This window comes from Ochotona curzoniae, unplaced genomic scaffold (assembly GCF_017591425.1).
Source record: "Ochotona curzoniae isolate NIBS_2020 unplaced genomic scaffold, NIBS_Ocur_1.0 scaffold_2453, whole genome shotgun sequence".
Classification (NCBI taxonomy): Eukaryota; Metazoa; Chordata; class Mammalia; order Lagomorpha; family Ochotonidae; genus Ochotona; species Ochotona curzoniae.
Genome location: NW_024467094.1, coordinates 15,666,858 through 15,686,879, shown reverse-complemented (window position 1 = coordinate 15,686,879; position 20,022 = coordinate 15,666,858). Strand labels below are relative to the sequence as shown.

The 20,022-nt window shown below is 42.5% G+C and overlaps 1 protein-coding gene and 1 non-coding gene across 3 annotated transcripts in view; both read right to left on the bottom strand.

Moving 5' to 3' along the window:
* The window catches only part of ATAD5 (ATPase family AAA domain containing 5), a 40,807-nt gene that overhangs the window by 8,522 nt on the left and 12,263 nt on the right, over nt 1-20,022 (bottom strand). The window contains exons 7-18 of one of the 2 annotated variants that reach the window (XM_041000402.1): nt 15,167-15,351; nt 12,968-13,119; nt 12,375-12,534; nt 11,152-11,340; nt 8,691-8,787; nt 6,950-7,032; nt 6,647-6,792; nt 6,416-6,566; nt 4,080-4,256; nt 2,007-2,131; nt 1,150-1,243; nt 284-348 (exon numbers count right to left, since the gene is read on the bottom strand). In XM_041000402.1, coding sequence (XP_040856336.1) covers nt 284-348; nt 1,150-1,243; nt 2,007-2,131; nt 4,080-4,256; nt 6,416-6,566; nt 6,647-6,792; nt 6,950-7,032; nt 8,691-8,787; nt 11,152-11,340; nt 12,375-12,534; nt 12,968-13,119; nt 15,167-15,351 — 1,624 coding nt within the window. The remainder of the gene's footprint in view (nt 1-283; nt 349-1,149; nt 1,244-2,006; nt 2,132-4,079; nt 4,257-6,415; nt 6,567-6,646; nt 6,793-6,949; nt 7,033-8,690; nt 8,788-11,151; nt 11,341-12,374; nt 12,535-12,967; nt 13,120-15,166; nt 15,352-20,022) is intronic. The other variant, XM_041000401.1, reaches the window with a different exon arrangement.
* Nucleotides 3,229-3,355, bottom strand: LOC121170573. Its single transcript, XR_005885999.1, has one exon. It is a non-coding gene; the product is annotated as a small nucleolar RNA SNORA54 (small nucleolar RNA).

Here is a 20,022-nt window from a genome sequence, read left to right as displayed (position 1 = left end):
CACACTGGGGAGTCTGGGATGACACTGAGGGGCTTTCCTCATCCCCAAATACTGACGCGTTTGGGAGGCTGGGTGCAGCTTCCTCCCTTTTCTGCCCCCTTCCCTTACACACAGGAATAAGAAAAAGAAAATTTGGAAACAATGGTTGGTTTCACCTGTTTTCCCCTAATCCTTCATCATTCCCAACCTAATCAACGATGTAAACATCATTAAAATAAAAGTTAAAAAAAACCCAGTAATTTCAAAGCACCTATATATATAATCAGAAAAATTTTAAACTTACCAAGGAAGGAGTATTAAAAATGATTTCTTCAAAACAACCATCGAACGTCAAACTGAATGTTGGATCTATAAAAAAAAAAAAAATTCAACTGTTAAGCATTAAGATCACTGTTTTATTTATTTTTGTGCAAATTTTAATGATTTATAGTTTAAACTCTATGCAGGCTCCATCCCCTTTCAGAAAACAAGACTTGGTGCAGGTTCAGACATCACTTGTGCGGCTAGTGCCACGGCTCACCAGGAGAATCCTCTATTCTGTGGCACCAGCATCCAAAACGGATGCTTTTCCCAGGGTTCCCACACAGGTGCAGGGGCACAAGCACTCAGCCATCCTCTACGGCTTTCCCAGGCAATACATAGGAAACTGACTCGGAAGCAAAGCAGCTGGGACTTGAACTGGTACCCATATGACGCTACCACCAAAATGTGCTTTGCCTACACTGCCACAGCACTGGCCCTCCTTAACTGATTTCTATTCTAACATTCCTGCCTGAAATCAGCAGCATTCTCAGAGTCCAGCACAATAGCATAGTAGCTAAATTCTCCCCTTGCATGCACTGGCACTGGTTCGGGTCCTAGCTGCTCCACTTGTGGCCTGGGAAAGCAGGAGAGGACAGCCCAAAGCCTTGGGACCATGCACCTGCGTGGGAGACTCAGAGGAAACCCTTGGCTTCTGGCTTCAGATCAGCTCAGCTCCAGCCACTTTGGTCACTAGGAGAGTGAATCAAGATCTTTATCTCTGCTTCCCCTTCTCTCTGATCTGCCTTTCCAATTGAAAAAAAAAAAAAAAACTTTAAAAAAATTAGCAGCATTCTCAAAATATTTCAACAAAATATAAGGAACTATACTTAAATCAGTGTTACATACCACTTGTAGTCAGGATTACAGGTCGCTTAGTTGTTGCCATGAATGTTTTGATCGCATTTAAAAACCCAGCATCTTCATCAAAAATGACATCAACCTGCAAACCATTTATTAGAATATTCATTTGTTAGAATATTTATTAGAATGGTAAGTGACAAAACTTACTGGATATCAGTTAGTATATATGTAAATCTCATCTGTTACAGGGACAAGAGTTATATATTTCAGAATTGAGTCTACAGAATGTCATAAACAAATATTTTAAATTACCAAATACCAAACATTAAAACCAAAGAAATAGTCACCAATAAATGGTTTAGAATGAATCAGAATATTTCAATAATCACTGAAGTGCATTAATTATCTTCCTGAAAAATACTTCTAGACTTGATTTCATTTGCTCTAATTTCAAATAAATACAAGCAACCCAATATTCTTGGTTACACTATAAAAGAAAACACTGAGGCCCCGAGCAGTGGCATAGCGGTTAAGGTCCTCGCCTTGAACTCCCCGGGATCCCACATGGGCGCCGGTTCTATCCCGGCAGCTCCACTTCCCATCCAGCTCCCTGCCTGTGGCCTGGGAAAGCAGTTGAGGACGGCCCAAAGCTTTGGGACCCTGCACCCGCATGGGAGACCCGGAAAAGCTCCTGGCTCCTGGCTTAGGATTGGCTCAGCTCCTGCCATTGTGGCCGCTTGGTGAGTGAACCATCAGACGGAAGATCTTCCTCTCTGTCTCTCCCCCTCTGTATATCCGCCTTTCCAATAAAAATAAATAAATCTTAAAAAAAAAAAAAAAAAAAGAAACACTGAGTAATCTTTAAGATTAGTTTTTACCCTGAAGTGTCCTTATTAGCCTACCTCTTCAAAAAGAATAAGAGATGTTGCATTTTTTCTGTTGGATTCCTCAGCTCCAAATCCTCTAGTCGGTGCTTGTGTAGAATTCATGTGAATAATCTGCTTCTGTTCTAAACTGTCTTCAATTTCTGTACAAAGAAATTATATTAATATCACAGGTAAAAATCAAGTTTTGCTAGAACACTGGATATTTCCAAACAGTAAACTCAAACTGAAATCCTTTATTAAACTGAAACAAGGGGGCTGGTACTGGGACACAGCACGTTAAGCCACTAAGGCAGTGCTTGCATCCCATATGGGTACCAGTTTGAGACCTAGCTGCTCTACACTTCTTTTTTTTGTTGTTGTTTAAAGAGTTATTATTTTTTGGGTGATGGCGTGATATCTTAACTGGCTAAAGTCCTCCATTTTGCAGCACTGGAATCCCATATGAGTGCTGGCTGCTCCACTTCCCATCCAGCTCCCTGCTTGTGGCCTGGGAAGACAGCTGAGGATGTGACCCTGCACCCACATGGGAGATCCAGAAGCAGCTCCTGGCTTCAAACCGGCTCAGTCTGGCCGTTGTGGCTGCTTGGAGAGTGAATCAGCGGATGGAAGATCTTTTCTCTGCTTATCCTTCTCTCTATAAATCTGCCTTTCCAATAAAAATAAGTACACTTTTTTAAAAAAAATCAATTTATTTGTATTGGAAAGGCAGAGCTAAAGAGATAGATGGAGACAGAGAGAGAAATGTTACATTCACTGGTTCATTCCCCAAATGGCTGCCAACAGCCGGAGATGGGCTGGTTAAAGGCCAGGAGCTTCTTCTAGATCTCCCACCTGGGTACAGGGACTCAAGGTTTTAGGCCAGCCTTCCCTGGCTTTCCCAGGCCACCAGCAAGAAGCTGGATCAGAAGTGGAGCAGCTGGGACATGAACTGACACCCATATGAGATGCCAGTAGTACAGTTTGTGGCTTACCTTATCACGCTACCATGTTCCCTCTTCCCCTTGCCCTTGGAGCTGTTTCACTGTCGATCCAGTTCCCTGCTATGATGTCAGGAAAGAATCAAGGATAGTTCAATTGCTTGGGCCCTTGAGCCCATATGGAAGACCTGAATGAAGCTCTTGGTTCCAGTCTGGTCCAGGTCTGGCAACTGTGGCCAATCAGGGAGTCCATCAGCAATGAATGGAATATATAACTCTGTCTTTCAAATACATAACTCTCTTCCTATCCCACACCCAGTTTTTGTCTCCAAGACCCCAAACTGGAAGCCTCCGAGGCAGCCAGCTTCATGGCATCGATGGAGATGCTATGGCACTGGAATGGAACCCGACAGCCACAGCAAGGCTGCCAGGTCACGAACAGTGCCCAAATAAAATACATCTTAAAAGTAATAAATAAGATGGGGTTATATAAATTAGTTTAAGTGTAAATTAGTTAAGTTGCTAGTTATCACACTGCTGTCTCACACAAGAAAGCCTGGGTTCACTTCCTACCTCTAGCTTACACGGACAGAGATCCCAGGAGGCAACAGTGATGGCTCAAGTAACTGTGATCCTGTCACCCACAGGGGAATCCTCTATGACCACCTGGCCCAGCCCCAAGGCTACTTGGGCACGTTGGAAATGAATCAGAGAAGGCAGATATTGAATTTTTAATGGCAACGACAGGTAAGACGCTGGTTGAGATGCCTGCCTCCTAGATTTCAGTGTCAGCGTCCAGATCCTGGTTATGGCTCTGGAACGCAAGCTTCCTGCTAATACAGAGCAGGAGTTGTAGCACTGATGACAAGTGACTGGGGCTTTTCTCCCGTAAGACATCCGGGTTGTGCTTCTAGCTCCAGCTTCAGTTTCCCAGCTAGTGCAGGCATCTGGTGAGTGAACCAGCAGATGAGGAACTTGCACTCAATTTCTCCCACCCACATTCTCTCCAAAAAAAGAATATCTGCAACAAAATATCAACACACCCCTTCTTCAGGACTGTAAGACAGGGAAGGTAGCAGCAGGAGTTTCTGAAATACGTTCTTACTTGTATGCAATCAGCATTACTAAAATGTTAAAATACTCATTACATAAGAGTTCATCAATATCATACCTTTACTGTTTTCCAAAAGTGCTCCTATTTCTTCATTATTTTTTGGTTTAGAAGATACTTTAAAGTAGTTTGCCAAAGTTTTTGGGGGCAGTGCTCGTTTAAGTCCATTACTTTTAGGCGATGATGGAGGAACTTTCCTTGGAGATGTAACAACCTTCTTAGGGGAGTTTAGTTTTTCTGTCAAAAACAAATTGCATCTAGAGATAAATTCTAGAAAGTATATAGTTTACAAGACAGATATCCATTCTTTTAGATTTGTTTTTATTGGAAAGGTAGATCAGATTTATAGAAAGGGGAGACATAGAAAGTTCTTCCATCCACAGTTCAAAGTAAGGCTTGCATTTAATGCCGCTACAGACTTGTTGAACAGATCCTTGAAGACACACTGTCTCCAAGAAACTTAGCTACGCCGCAGAATAGTTTAGGAATAAAGATAGAACTACAGAAATACTCAGTACCCAACAATGGGAACACACAAACTCATCAGGTATTCACACGGCCAGAAAATATAACCTAGTATGCAGGAGAAAATTCAATCATGGGGAAAATCAACTCAGAAAGTGTAAAGATAACAAGGGTCATGCACATGCATTGAAACGATTGTTACTCGATTCCACACCTTCAAAAACCTGTAGGAAAGAAGGGGCACTTGATAAGTAGAAATAAAGAAGGTATGAAAAGGTCCCATATTTGGTAATAACTATAAATCCAAAGAGTTTTAAGTCAAAAAACTCTCCTTATCCTCGTATTACTGAAATAGTGTATGTGATGCTATGATGCCATAAGTATGTGGCTTGGGCCCAGCGCCGTGGCCTAGTGGCTAAGATCCTCACCTTGAACGCGCCCTGGGATCCCATATGGGTGACGGTTTTAATCCCGGCAGCTCCACTTCCCATTCAGCTCCCTGCTTGAGGCCTGGGAAAGCAGTCGAGGACAGCCCAAAGCTTTGGGACCCTGCACCCGTGTGGGAGACCCGGAAGAAGTTCCTGGATCCTGGCTTTGGATTGGCATAGCATTGGCCATTGCGGTCACTTGGGGAGTCAATCATCAGACATAGGATCTTCTTCTCTGTCTCTCCTCCTCTCTGTATATCTGACTTTCCAATAAATAAATAAATCTTTTTTTTTTTTTAAAAGAAGTATGTGGCTTACCAATACAGGTGCACTAGCCTCCAAACAGAACCCAAATATAATGAGGCCTCCAGAAGAAACTACCATTTACAAGAAATAGAGAACTAATAACATGTGAATACAATCATCAACCAAAGGCACAAAATTCTATGACTCAAGTTCTTCAACAAAGAAATGACATGAAAAGAAAGGAATAAGGGAACTGACAGAACGATTAAGAGATGTTAGAGAACAGAAACTGAGCCTGGCAGCTAAGAGATCTGCCTGGGTGGACTTTCAGTTCCTGACCTCAGCTTGCACACACTGCAGACCCGGGAGTCAGCAGTCACAGCGCAGCCCGCTGAGCTCTTGCCATGGAGGTGGGAGACCAAGGCTGTGACCGCTGCTTTTGCCTCCAGCTCCAGCCAAATAGCATTTAGGGTGTGAACCAGGAGACAGTAGCTCTTGTCTCCCAGGAAGGAAATAAGGAAAGGCAGGGAGGGAGGGAGGGAGAGAAGAAGGGAGGAAGAAAACCTTAATAAAAGTTGAGATCTAACTTGAACCAATCATTTGACACAATAGAAAATGGACATCAGACTGTGTTGGATGATATTAAGGAATGTAAATTATATTTTCTAAGATCTGATTAGTATATTGACACCCATGTTAAAAAAAAATAAAAATAAATAAAAACCTTATTGGGCCCAGCACAATAGCCTAGTGGCTAGGATTCTTTCCTTGCATGCACCGGGATCCCATGTGGTTACCGGTTCATGTCCCGGCTGCTCCACTTCCCTTTCGGCTCCCTCTTTGTGGCATAGAAGGGCAGTGGAGGACAGCCCAGGGCCTTGGGATCCTGCACCCACATTGGGGACCTGGAGGTGGCTCCTGGCTTTGGATTAGCTTAGCTTCGGCTGTTGCATCTGCCTAGATAGAGAACAAGTGGGTAGATCTTTTTTTTTTCCGTCTTATCTCTCCTTTCCTCTGTGAATCTGACATTCCACCAAAAATAAATAAATCTTTAAAAAAAACTTACTACAATTGTGTATATATGTGTATGGGCAAAATGATATGACAGTCTCTAAACTTATTTTAATATAGTCTAGGGGGGAAAAAGCATGTTTATATGTATGAAAATTAGAAAAACAAATGGCAAAACCCGGACAAAGTTTCTTCATTAGGTTTTGTTTTCTGAAAAGGCACGTCTTAATGACAGGATGTACTTACTTGGAGATCTGCCGATGTTGTAGGTATTAAAAAAAGAGGGCTTCTGTGCATTTACCCCTTGCTTGTCTACTTGATGGGACTGCGTAGCCTCTTTCAGTTGAGACAGAATTTGTCTACCACTACGCTGGGAAGATGCATTCACCTCAAATATCTAAAAGCAGAGCATAAGAATGTCCTATTTCAGTTCAAGTGTGACTGTTCCATAAAACTCGCACTGTACTTGTCGCTAACCTTAAAGCCAAGTTCCTGAGCACAGGCGTACACTGCGGCGGTCTTGCCCACGCCGGTCGGCCCTGTTATCAGAACAGTGTTGCACAGACGACCCTCTTCCTCATCCGAACTGCCCTGGAAGTCCAGGGTACTCGAAACGTCTGCAAGACAAGTGCACAGGAAATCCTAAGTGTGAAGAAATCAGTTAGACATCACAAAACCCACTGCTCAAACACACACATTTCGTGCCAAGAAGTCCAGGATAAAATCTACAAAAACTAGATAACCAATCTTAAGCCAAAAAGTTTTAGTGATGGAAAAAATTACCTTCTTGTTTCTCTTCTCTTTTTCCCTTCAAATTTTGCCTTTCTTCCAATTCAGCTCTTCTTTTCCAGTCTTTTAACCAACTGTCAGAGAAAATGTATATTACTAAAAGGAATCTGCAAAACGCAGAGATGTCTTAAACCTTTTATTAAAATGACTGTTGAGGGAGCTGTGAGACAGTGTCATGGACTTTAAGTGCTTTAACTTAAATAGGAAAATATTTTGATATGGGCGCTCTTTTGAAAGTGAAATGATTTTTGGCTAAGTGTACAAGACTACATGCGAAGGAGCAGTCATTGCAACATGATTTATACTAAGTATAAAAGGGAAAGATAAAGACAAAAGTCCACTAGTGGGGGAAAAAGCCATTACGGGATATGTACTCATAAAGTAAATCGGGACAGACAGTGTGATGACACGAAGTGTGTAATGCAGAAAGATGCAGCTCTATTCTAGAACACCACGCCTGGGATTCAGTCCCAATGCAAGCATTTTCTAGCTGTGTGACTATACAAATCTCGTGGCCTGTTCATCAGTAAGATGAAGACAACTTGTCAGTCTTTATCCTCTTAGTATTATTCTAAGGATTAAAAGAATGAACAGTGCAATTACTTAGAACAGAACCAACTGAGGACATGAACTATTATAACTGAAGCTCCACAGTTCTACTACAAAAGCTTCTGAGTCACACAGCTTTAGAATTCGGAAGTTTTCAGATACTAGAAAGCTAATTTGACACATATATCACACATTACATAATATTCCAATGAGGCCTCAGGCAATACAACCATATCATTTAATATTTCTATTAGAGACTGGTATTTAGTGCAGCAGGGTAACCTGTTGTCTACAATGCCAAAATAGCATATGAATTCTAGTTTGAAATTGCCAGCTGTGCCACCTCCATGCAGCTTTCAGTTGACATGCCAGAGAAAGCAGCAATGATGGGCCAGTGCTTGGGCCTCTGCCACCCATCTGGGAGACCAGGCTGGAGTCCCTGGCTTCACACTGGTCCAGGCCTGGCCATCGTGGCCATTTTGGAACTGAACCAGAAACAGAAGATCTGTCCTCATCTCTGTAACTGCCTTTCAAATAAGTGCATAAATCTGCAAAACATTTTTCTATTGAAAAATGTATTAATTCCTAAGACCATAATAAACTTTACGCATAAAAGAAGTTTACAGAAAGTACAAATTATAGAAAGAACGTGCAATATCTAATATGTGAAGAATAGTAATACAACTATTTGTTAGAAATATAGGAACTAAATTTTGTATGTTTCTCTACAAGATTTTAAAGAAAAGTTTCAATAGTGGTTACCTCTGTAGGGGAAGAAATGTGAGAAAAGGGAAATATTTTCATTGAAAATTATTTCTAAAAAGTCAGCTCTGCCTTCAGACCAGAGATGGTCTCCACAAGAAACTGTTGAATTTATCTGGACAATAAGATCCTGGACTCTATTCTTGGTATACTCTTGCAATGAAAGAATTTGAAATGTAATACAGCAACAAGGTGGAGGAATCCACTACAGGGGGTGGGTACGGGGAGGGGTCGGGGGAATCCCAGAGCCTATGAAACTGTGTCACATAATGCAATGTAATTAATAAAGAATATATATATTTAAAAAAAGAAAATTATTTCTAAAAAGATTTTACCTTGTAATATGTTAATTTCAATTATAAAGTTTAACATGAATAAAACAAAGTTCATCAAGTATTCCTCAACTTTTTAAAATACCTACCCATGTAACTTTTTTATAGCTAACTCATTGCCCACAAGTTCACTGGCATTCAGAGGTTGGTACTTCTCTGTCCAAAGCATGTCTTCAATCCCAGAATCTAAAGCCAAAAACAAATTAAAACTTCAACTGAACTTGAACTATGGTTATGCAACAAGGTGGAGGAATCCACCATGGGGGGAGGGGTATGGGAGGGGAAGGGGGAATCCCCAGCGCCTATAAAACTGCACCACAATGTAAACAACAATAAAATTTTAAAAAGGAAAAAAAAAAAATCAACTGGGAAAGAAGAAATTATTAAAAAAAAAAAACAAAAACAAATTAAAACTAACATATTCTTGGACATTTAACATTAGTATTACAATGTAACAATAAGCATTTATAGAAATATTTATATGCATTAATTACAAAAATGTCAATTTAAAGCTTAAGATTTATATTTAAATTAATTCACACAAAGCCTGTCCCTTTCAATATAAATGATCACTGTGATTTCTCATGAAAGTACAGAAATACACATCATAGCTCAACAAGTTAACGTTCCACCTCCATGCCTTGGCATCCCGTATGCACACTGGTTCCTGTTCTGGCTGCTCCACCTGCCATCCAGCTCCTGCTTGTAGCTGGGAAGGCAGAGGGGGATGGTCCAAGTTGTTGGGACCCAGCACCCGCAAAGGAGACTCAGAAGAAACTCCTGGATTCTGGCATTAGATCAGCTCAGCTCGAGTTGTTGAGGCCATTTGGGTAGTGAGCCAGAAGACACAAAGTCTTTCCCTCTCTCCTTCTCTCTGTAAATATGCCTTTCAAATTAAAAAAAATATATATCAATAAAAAAATCTTGAAAAAAATCTATTAAATACTAAAATACTTAAGAACCCTTCAAGAAAAAAATTAGGAAAATTGGAAAGGCAGATTACGGAGGGAAAGATTTTCTGTCCAATGGTTTACTCCCCAAGCAGCCGCAAAGGCCAGAGCTGAGCCAATCCAAAGCCAGGATACTCTTCCAGGTCTCCCACGCGGGTCTTCCAAGGCTTTGGGCTGTCTTCGACTGCTTTCCCAGGCCACAAGCAGGGAGCTGATGGGAAGCAGGACCACCGGGATTAGAACCAGCACCCATATGGGATCCCAGCACGTTTAAGACGAGGACTTCAGCCGCTACATTATCGCAGCAGGCCAAGCAAAGTAATTTTTACCATAAAAACCAGCAGTCTATAAAACAAAGACTGCATGCCCTTCAAGTAGCCCTTTTGGTCACTGAAAAGAAACACTAGGGGCAGGAGTTTTGGCACACTGGTTAAGATCCTGCTTGGGATGCCCAAATGCCACGTCAGCATGTTGACGTCTCTGCATCTGATTCATGATGCAGTTCTCCACCAGTGCTCATCCTGCAAGGCAGCAGTGATGGCTCAAGGACTCAGGTTTCTGCCACCCAGGGAGGAGACATCACGTGAATTCTAGGCTCCTGGCTTCAGCCTAGCCACCCCCCAGCTCTTCTGAGCAGCAGGTGGAATATCTCACTCTGATTAGCCCTCTATATCCTCTGAATTTCAAATAAATGAAACAACAACAACAAAAAAAAAAACCTGAAACATTCTACAAGATCAATCTGGGTAAACAGAGATAATATAGTTCTACCCAAGAAAACAAAATATTGTAAATTTGCCAATTGTCACTAAACTTAAAATCAAAATGCCATTGAGATTTATAGGAATAATAAAAAAAAAAAGCCTCAGTAAATGCAGAAGAATTTATTAGAAGAGAATAGTAAGGTCTGACACAGGACCAGATGGGTTTGAGGTCTAGCTGGGATTCCCAATTTCGGTTTGTCAAATGTAGACCCTGGAGGGCAGCAGGTTAACAGCTCAAATTCCTGGATTCTTCTATCCCTATCAGAGATTGTATTGAAATTCCAACTCCTGCTGTCATCTCGGCCATTCAGGCATTTGAAAAATGAACCAGTGCATCGGAGCTCTCTCTCTCAAAAGAAAAATTGATAAAAATGCTCAGAAACTTGCCATGTCAAATATAAAGCATAATATATACTTTATATAAACAGATGAACTAAACCCAATAGAATACTCTGGCGAAGCTGTATACACCGAATGGAAACATGTCAGATATATCTAACGTAACTGTAAGACAACATCTGCCTGTTGAGTACGATCTAAGTTTTTGTTTGACATCTATGTGTGAAAGGAAGCAGCTCGGCTGTCTATTTGCCTCTCATCAGTGAGGTTTCGCAGTGGCAATATTAAGGCAGAAGGAAAGAACAAGAAGCTTTTAAAAAGTCTAGACTCTAGTACCAGAGTGAGAAAACTTAATTTACCAGGAGTGGAAGATGTTTCAGGTCCAGACTCTTTGTCATCATCTATTATCCAAACATCCACACCTTGTGCGTTTGGCTCCACTTTGCATGTTGTACTCAGGCCGGCTTGTTTCTCCCAGGTCGCCTTAGGACATAAACCTCTGGGAGAACCTGACTTCACCCCACAGGAAGTGCTTCTTCTGTTAAGCTTTTCTGGCTTCCCACTTTCCTTTTCTGGAATTTCTGAGTATTCACATGATTTCTTCCTCTTTGACTTATAATTCTGTGTTTCAATTCGTTTCCGTTTGGTTTCTTTTTGAATGGCATCCGGTTCTAGTTGTAGACTTTCTATATTGGGAATTAAAGAAATGCCATGTGCTAACCAGTCAAAAGGAAAAAAACATATATCCCACAATCTAAGTATCACTTCTAAATATGTTAGTCTTTTTTTTAAAAGACTTATTTACTTTTATTGGAAAGTCAGATATACAGAGAAGAAGAGAGACAGGGAGATGATTCACTCCTGAAGTGGCCGCAACAGGTGGAGCTAAGCTGATCCAAAGTGAGGAGCGTGGAACCTCTTCCAGGTCTCCCACATGGGTGCAGGGTTGCAAGGCTTTGGGCCTTCCTCAACTGCCTTCCCAGACCACAAGCAGGGAGCTGGATGGGAAGTGGAGCAGCTAGGTCATGAACTGATGCCCGTATGGGATTCCGGCACATGCAAGGCAAGCATTTTAGGCACTAGGCTTCTGCACCGGGTCTTAAATATGCTGGTATTAATACCGTAAAGTGAAAAGTCAGGAGCATATGTTTGACTTGGTGGGTAGGACAAAGATTAAGATGCCTGCATCCTGCACTGGCTTTGAGCTCCTGACTCCAGCTTCCTGCTAACATAGACTTCGGGAGGAAGAGGTGATGGCTCAGGTAACTGGGCCCCAGCCACCTAATGACAGGCAACACCTGGCCTGGGTTCTCAGCTCCTGAGTTTGGCCTTGGGGTACCTCTGATCTTTGCAGGTGTTTGTGGCATGAACCATGGGATGGGAGTATTTACGCTCACTTACTCTCATTCTCTCTACTTCTCAAACAAGTATCTTAAAAGGTTTTTTAGAGAAAAAAGGCAAGAATCGAATATGACATACTAAAATCAAACTGTAAATCTTAATATATAATATTTAGACCGCCTTTTGCACATGCTATTTAAATTGAAGTTATTTCCTTTTGGGTTTCTTTCAATGCACATTAGCTGGCAAGGGCAAACATCACATTTACAGCAAGGTTTTCTTTTGTCTGAACAAAGTTCGCTGTCTGGGGGATGTCTGCTGGCGCGAATTCAGGCAAAGTCTAAATGTTTTCAAAACTAAAATTATAATTATCACTAACCTTGTTTACCATGACACTCAGAAAGTACCTGGTGCTCAATTCGTTTTTTCAGAAGCAAGGGAAAGTATTTTCTCAAAGAAAATTCGGGATTAGACCACCTGATTTCCTCCAACAAAAGATTTCTTACTTCCTCAGTAAAATCCTTCCTTTTTCTCATAAACTGCAATAAAGAATAAAATGCACAATATATTCATGTTTATCGAAACATGAACCAACCACGATCTAGCCACAGTAAGCTATTAACGCAGGATTCCTTTATTCACCAAACAAAAAGGCTGAGTTTACACAGCTTTGGAATGACTTGGTTCACATTGAAATTTTCATCCTTTTCAACTAACTGTGCTTCACACGTTTATTAGACTATAGCAATTGTGCTATACAATTTAAAATTTTTCAAATTTGGCTAAGATTAATTCTTAAGATATTTTTAAAAGCTGAGAATTTAAAAGAAATGAGAACGCTAATTAGGGTTCCTTTTTAAAAGTAGGCCCTAAGAAAAAAGAAATTCTAGGTTACATTAGTAGATGTTGAAAAAATGTCTTCCTCTCAAAGTCCAGAAGAGAGAACCTTGAACAGAGTTCGCCAGTACTTACCACAGCTTTACTACTTTGCACATTTGAATTCAAAGTTGAAAATTCACCAAGGGCAATAACACATTTGGAAACATCCCTCACTTTAGTGGTCAGTTCCTTAAACGTAGTTAAGAGCGGACAAGAGGGCAGTTTCAGATGCCACAACCAGCAGCCTAACAAAAAAAGCAAAAAGAGTACCTTAATTAACAATATTTATATACAACCATTTACTAAAAATCAGTTAGGTAAACATAAAAAGATCTGATGAATACAGGATTAACACAGAATTGTTAAACCACACGAGTACTCAGAACAAAATCCTCCAGCAAACACAATGAACAGAATTTACCCAGTCTTGCCTTACACTTGTAAAAGCAAAGAAATATTACCAAAGCGTCATTTCCTTTTAAATCATCCTTAATCGAACTTATAGGAACAGTGGGCATTTTGGTTTAAAGATAAAACTTTTTTTTCGGCAAATTTATTTAATTTATCAGAAATGCAGAGTTAGGACAGGGGAGATCTACTGCTGAGTTTAATCACCAATGGCCACAGTGGCCAAGATTGGGCGAGGTTGATTTCAGGAGCCAGGAACTTCCTCTAGGCCTGGTCCAAGGACTTGAGCCATCTTTGGCTGCTTTCCCAGCCCATAAGCATGGAGTGGATTGGAAGTGGAGAAGCCAGAACTCAAATTGGCACCCATATCACATGCCAGCACTGTGGACAGCTACAATGCAAGGCTGGCCCCTATAAGATGAAGCTTTTCAGTCCAAACTGGAGTCAATTCCAGACTCATCTACTTACTAGCCTTGCTAGTGACAGCAGGATTTTTTTTTTTAAGATTTATTTTTATTATTATTATTTATTTATTGGAAAGGCAGATATACAGAGAGGAGGAGAGACAGAGAGGAAGATCCTCCATCCAATGATTCACTCCCCAAGTGAGCGCAACGGCCGATGCTATGCCGATCTGAAGCCAGGATTTTAAAAGGCCAGTATACTTAACAATATTCCACCTTGTAGGGTAGATACAGGGGCTAACCTAGATATCCATGGGCCCAGGGCAATAGTGTAGTTGTTAAAGTCCTCGCCTTGAACGCACCAGGATCCCATATGGATGCCGGTTCTAATCCCAGCAGCGCTGATTCCTATCCAGCTCCCTGCCTGCGGCCTGGGAAAGCAGTCAAGGACAGCCCAAAGCTTTGGGATCCTGCACCCATGTGGGAGACCTGGAAGAAGCTCCTGGCTCCTGGCTTTGGATTGGCTTAGCTCCAGCCACTGCGGCCTCTTGGGGAGTGAACCATTGGACGGAAGATCTTCCTCTCTGTCTCTTCTCTTCTCTGTATATCTGCCTTTCCAATGGGAATAAATAAATCTTAAAAAAAAAAAATAGATATCCAGACAGGTGTATAAAGTGGTCACCAGAAATTCAGAGAATACTGACTGTGTTAAGAAGCACATTTAGGGGCCTGGCAGCGTGGCCTAGCAGCTAAAGTCCTCAACTTGAACGCGCAGAGATCCCATAAGGATGCCGGTTCTAATCCCGGCAGCCCCACTTCCCACCCAGCTCCCTGCTTGTGGCCTGGGAAAGCAGTAGAGGACAGCCCAAAGCCTTGGGTCCCTGCACCCACGTGGAAGACCCAGAAAAAGCTCTTGATGCCTGGCTTTGGATTGGCTCAGCCCTGGCTATTGCAGCAACTTGCAGAGTAAATCCATGGACAGAAGATTTTTCTTTCTGTCTCTCCTCCCCTCTGTATAATTTTCATTTCTAATAAAATTAAATAAATTTTTTTTTTTAAAAAAAAAGATATTTAGCAGCCAGTGTTTGGCAGGAGGTCAGCTGCTGCCTGTGTGTTGGCACTGAGTTTGGGAAGCGGCTTTGAGTCCTGGGTGTGCCACTTCTGATCCAGTTTCCTGTTAATGAACCTAGCAGAGCAGCACAAGAATGGCCTAAGTCCTGTGGGAGAGCTGGATGGAGCTCCAGGCTCTGAGGGCTTTGGCCTGTCCCATCCCCAGCTGTACCAGCCATCTGGGTTGTAAACCAGCAGATGGAAGATCTTTCTCTTTCTCAGTCCTTCCTCTCTGTAACATAGCCTTTCAATTATATAATCTTAAAAAAATACTTAAACTTTGGTCTCATCTACTGATATTTAACCAATTTAAATAGTTTCCCACTACTTCTCACAGTTAACCAGCAAACATTCAGTATGAACAACTTACCATCGTCCTTTTGCTGCACATGAACAACTCTCTGGAAACTGGTACTCACTGCATTGTACACATCCAGCGCGGCAGCTTTCTTTGCAATTTGTCGTTTCAGTAAATCTGGCAAACCGCTCATCAGAAAGTCACGCTTTGCTTTGAATTGTGCGTTACAATCCTCAGATTTTTCAGACGTATCTTGACTTATAAGAAAATGATTAAACAACAAAAGCTAAAACATTTACGAAGAATTGAGAAATAAATATTTCTGTTTTATTTTAAAAATTAATCAGCCACATGAGATGTTATCTAATTTTATTCCCCTTTAAGATCTCTTTATTTAAAAGGCAGAATTACAGAGAGAGGCAGGAGAGAGTTACAGGGAGGTAGAGAAATCTTCCAAGCACTGGTTGACTCCTAAGGGGTCGGAAGAGCTGGAGCTGGTCTGACCCCTAAGCCAGGAACCAGGAGTTTCTGCTAAGTCTCCCACGGAGGATGCAGGGGCCCAAGAATTTGGGCCATCTTTCACTGCTTTCCCTGGTTATTAAGAGGAAGTTGAACTGGCAGCACAGCAACTGGTACTCGAAATGGTGCCCATATAGGATGTCAGTGCCAAAGATGGCAACTTTACCCTCTAAGTTATAGCACTGGTCAAGTCTGACTCATTTTTTTGCTTACTCCAAAACTGAAAGTGAAGTCACGTTAAGGAAATTAAATCAGTATGCATAGAAGAGTAACTTGGAGTACATCCAAACAACTGTGAACTGAGACTACCTTTGGAAGACAGATGACTGCCCCCTCCCCACTCTGTTGCTTTTTTTTTTGCTACCTTATCAAACAATTTTTTAAAAAGACTAAACAAATGCTGTATTTTGAAGAGTTAACACAAGAACTTGTAACATAATATTGTTCCCATTGAACAGCAGGAAAAGTAGCCTCATCTTTTTCTGAGAGTGATTCTCAGCTTGACCTTGCTGATCTTCAGCACAGTGACTGGAGGCAGGAAGCAGGAGGTGGGAGGAACACAAGTGCAGAGCTGCAAAGGGGGAGCACGGCACTCACACAACTTCCTAGTCTGACACACAGGAGTAAGAACTGCAGTGTCTCCCACAAGGAAAAACTTTAGACGGGCAATTTAGAAAAAGTTATGAAAAGTGCTATTTTTTTAAGATTTATTTTTATTTTTATTGGAAAGTCAGATATACAGACAGAAGGAAAGACAAGGAAGATCAGCTGACCACTGATTTACTCCCCAAGCAACCACAGCAGCTGGAACTTAGCCGATCCAAAGCCAGAAGCCAAGAGCTTCCTCTTGGTCTCCCACACGCGTACAGGGTCCCAAGGCTTTGGGCCGTCTCCTCCACTGCTTTCCCAGGCCACAAGCAGGGAGCTGGATGGGAAGCGGGGCTACCAGGATTAGAACTGCCACCCATATGGGATAACAGTGTGTTCAAGCTGAGGACATTAGCCACTAGGCTACCACACGGGACCTAAAAAGTGCCATTTCTTTATTACTTTCCTATTAGTACTGTATAGTGATGGGAAGGTGAGCTTTGAAACAAGAGCACAGGAGCTAATCTTAGAAAACAGAAAGTATAGCTGTGCTATAGCTAATGGCAGGGAAACAGGAAAAGATGGGTAAATTCATACCTGAATTAGCACACACCTATAACAGAAGGCAAACATTAAAAAGAGTACGGGGGTGGGGGGGGCGGGGAGCGCAGTGGCCTAGAGGCTGAAGTCCTCGCCTTGAGCACCCTGGGATCCCATATGGGCACCCGTTCTAATCCCAGCAGCTCCACTTCCCATCCAGCTCCCTGCCTGTGGCCTGGGAAAGCAGTCGAGGACGGCCCAGAGCCTTGGGACACTGCACCCGTGTGGGAGACCTGGAAGAAGTTCCTGGATCCTGGCTTCGGATCAGCATAGCATCGGCTGTAGCACTCACTTGGGGAGTGAATCATCAGACGGAAGATCTTCCGCTCTGTCTCTCCTCCTCTGTCTATCTGACTTTCCAATAAATAAATAAATCTTTAAAAAAAAAAATAAAAAGAATATGGGGGACCTGTTGCAATGGGAGAGTAGCTAAAGTTGCCGCCCATATGGGCGCTGGTTCTAATCCCAACAATTCCACTTCCCATTCAGCTCCCTGGTTGTGGTCTCGGAAAGCAGTTGAGGATGGCCCACAGTCTTGGGTCCCTGCACCCGCGTGGGAGACCTGGAAGAGCTCCTAGCTTTTGCCTTCAGATTGGCACAGCACCAACCGTTGTGGTCACTTGGAGAGTGAATCATCAGACAGAAGAGCCTTCTCTCTGTCTCTCCTCCTCTCTGACTTTGCAATAAAAACAAATGAATAAATCTTAAAAAAAAAAAAAAGGGTATGGCTCAAATGGTTAAGCCTCCAACTCTAAGCACTGGCGCCCAATCGGGGCACCATATGACTCCCATATCCCCTATCAAGCACTACTCCTGCTCTGTGTCCTGACTACTCCACTTCTGATTCAGTTCTCTGCTAGTGTAACTAGGAAGAAAGAGATGGCCAAAATACTTGGGCCTCAGCACCCTGACAGGAAACCCAAATGGGCTGCAAGGCTGCTGTGATACAACGCTCTTGTCTCCGCCACTCTGTCTTTCAAATAAATGTTCAGAGGGGAAACAGTAAAAGAGCAGCCTGTTGGACCCGGCGTGGTGATGCAGTGGTTGGGGTCCTCGCCTTGCACGTCCGGGATCCCATATGGGCGCCAGTTCTAATCCCGGCAGCTCCACTTCCCTTCCAGCTGCCTGCCTGTGGCCTGGGAAAGCAGTCGAGGACGGCCCAAAGCTTTGGGACCCTGCACCCGCGTGGGAGACCCGGAAGAGGCTCCTGGCTTCGGATCAGCATAGTATCGGCCCGTTGCGCTCACTTGGGGAGTGAATCATCGGATGGAAGATCTTCCTCTCTGTCTCTCCTCTCTGTATATCCGCCTTTCCAATGAAAAAATAATAAAAATAAATCTTTAAAAAAAAAAAAAAAACCAGTCTGGCAGATTCTTTTTTTTTTTTTTTTTATATTTTACACAGAGAGAAGGAGGAAACAGAGAGGAAGATCATCCGTCTGCTGATTCCCTCCCCAAGTGGCTGCAATGGCCAGAACTGAGCTATTCTAAAGCCAGGAGCCAGGAGCTCCTCCAGGTCTCCCACACAGATGCAGAGTCCCAAGGCTTTAGGCCATCATCTACTGCTTTCCTAGGCCACAAGCAGGGAGCTCGAAGGGAAGTGGAGCAACTAGAATATAAACCAGCCCTCCATGGGATCCCAGTGAGTGCAAAGCAAGGACTTTAGCCAAAAGGCTACCATGCCAGGCCCGTGACAGGTTCTTATACTATTAGACATGTACCAACGTAATGACAGAGCAATCCATTTCAAGGGATAAGAAAGAAGGACATGTGTCCACACATGTGCATAAGAATGCTCATAGCAGGGCCCAGTGAAACTACTCAACTAGTTAATCCCTCTTTCAAGTACCAGGATAAAGCAGTGGAGGATTGTCCAAGTCCTTGGCCTGTTAAAGCCATGTGGAAGACCCAGAGGAGGCTCCTGGCTCCTGGCTTCAGATCAGTTCAAGTCAGGCCACTGTGGCCATTTCAGGGTGAACCAGTGGATGGAAGATGGCTCTCTCTAGCTTGTCTTCGCTCTGTAAATCTAACTTTCCAATAAAAACAAATTTTTTAAAATTAAAAAGAAAATGTTCATAGAAGCCTTTTAAATCATAGGTAAATACTAGAAATAATCAAAGACCTTCAAAAAAAGAATGGGCAACCAATTGTACACTCACACAAGGAATAAATCTAACAATAAAAGGAATGGACTGTCAGTTTTTGAAAGAAGAAACAAAAGTTCACTTATTTTTCACTTATACTTTTACATGAGATTTAGAAAAAAACAAATCTATATCAACACAAAGCTAAGCACAAGCTCTATAGGTTTGAAAGAATTCTGCAGAGACATTAAGGAACATTCTCTTTAAAGCAACAAAAATTGGCCCAGTGCGGTAACCTAGTGGCTAAAGTCCTCGCCTTGTACATGCTGGAATTCCATATGGTTGGCAATTTTTTTTTTTTAAAAGACTTATTTATTTTTTTATTATAAAGTTAGACACACAGAGAGGAGGAGAGACAGAGGGGTAGATCCTCCATCCAGTACTTGCCGATCCAAAGCCAGGAGCCCAGAACCTCCTTCCAGGTCTCCCATATGGGTACAGGGTCCCAAGGCTTTGGGCCGTCCTCTTTCCCAGGCCACAAGCAGGGAGCCGGATGGGAAGTGGAGCTGCCGGGATTAGACCCGGAGCCCATATGGGATCCCGACGCATTCAAGGCGAGAACTTTAGCTGCTAGGCCACAGCACAGAGCCCAGTGGGTGGCAATTCTAATCCTGGTGCCCCGCGTCCCACCCAGCTCCATGCTTGTGGCCTGGGACATTAGAACCTTGAAGCCCGCTTGGGAGACCCAGAAGAGGCTGCTGGCTTCAGATCAGTGTAGTTGCGGCCGCTTGGGGAGTAAATCAATGGATGGAAGACCTTCCTCTCTGTCTCTCCTCCTCTCTGTATATCTACCTTTCCAATAAGAAAAAATATCTTTAAAAGGAAAGTGATAAAAATGTTCTCTATCTTTATTGTTGCAGTATTTACACAGATACACATTCATTAAACTCAGACTATTTGCAGCAACTGGGAGCATAGTATTTTATGTACTATTTAATCTTAATGAAGCTTGATTAGTTAAATGTGTGGATATTTAGAACAGCTACGTGGGGCCAGTGCAGTGGCATAGTGCGTAAAGCTGCCATATGCAATGCTTGCATGGCATACAGATAATGGCTTTAGAACCGGTACGCTACTT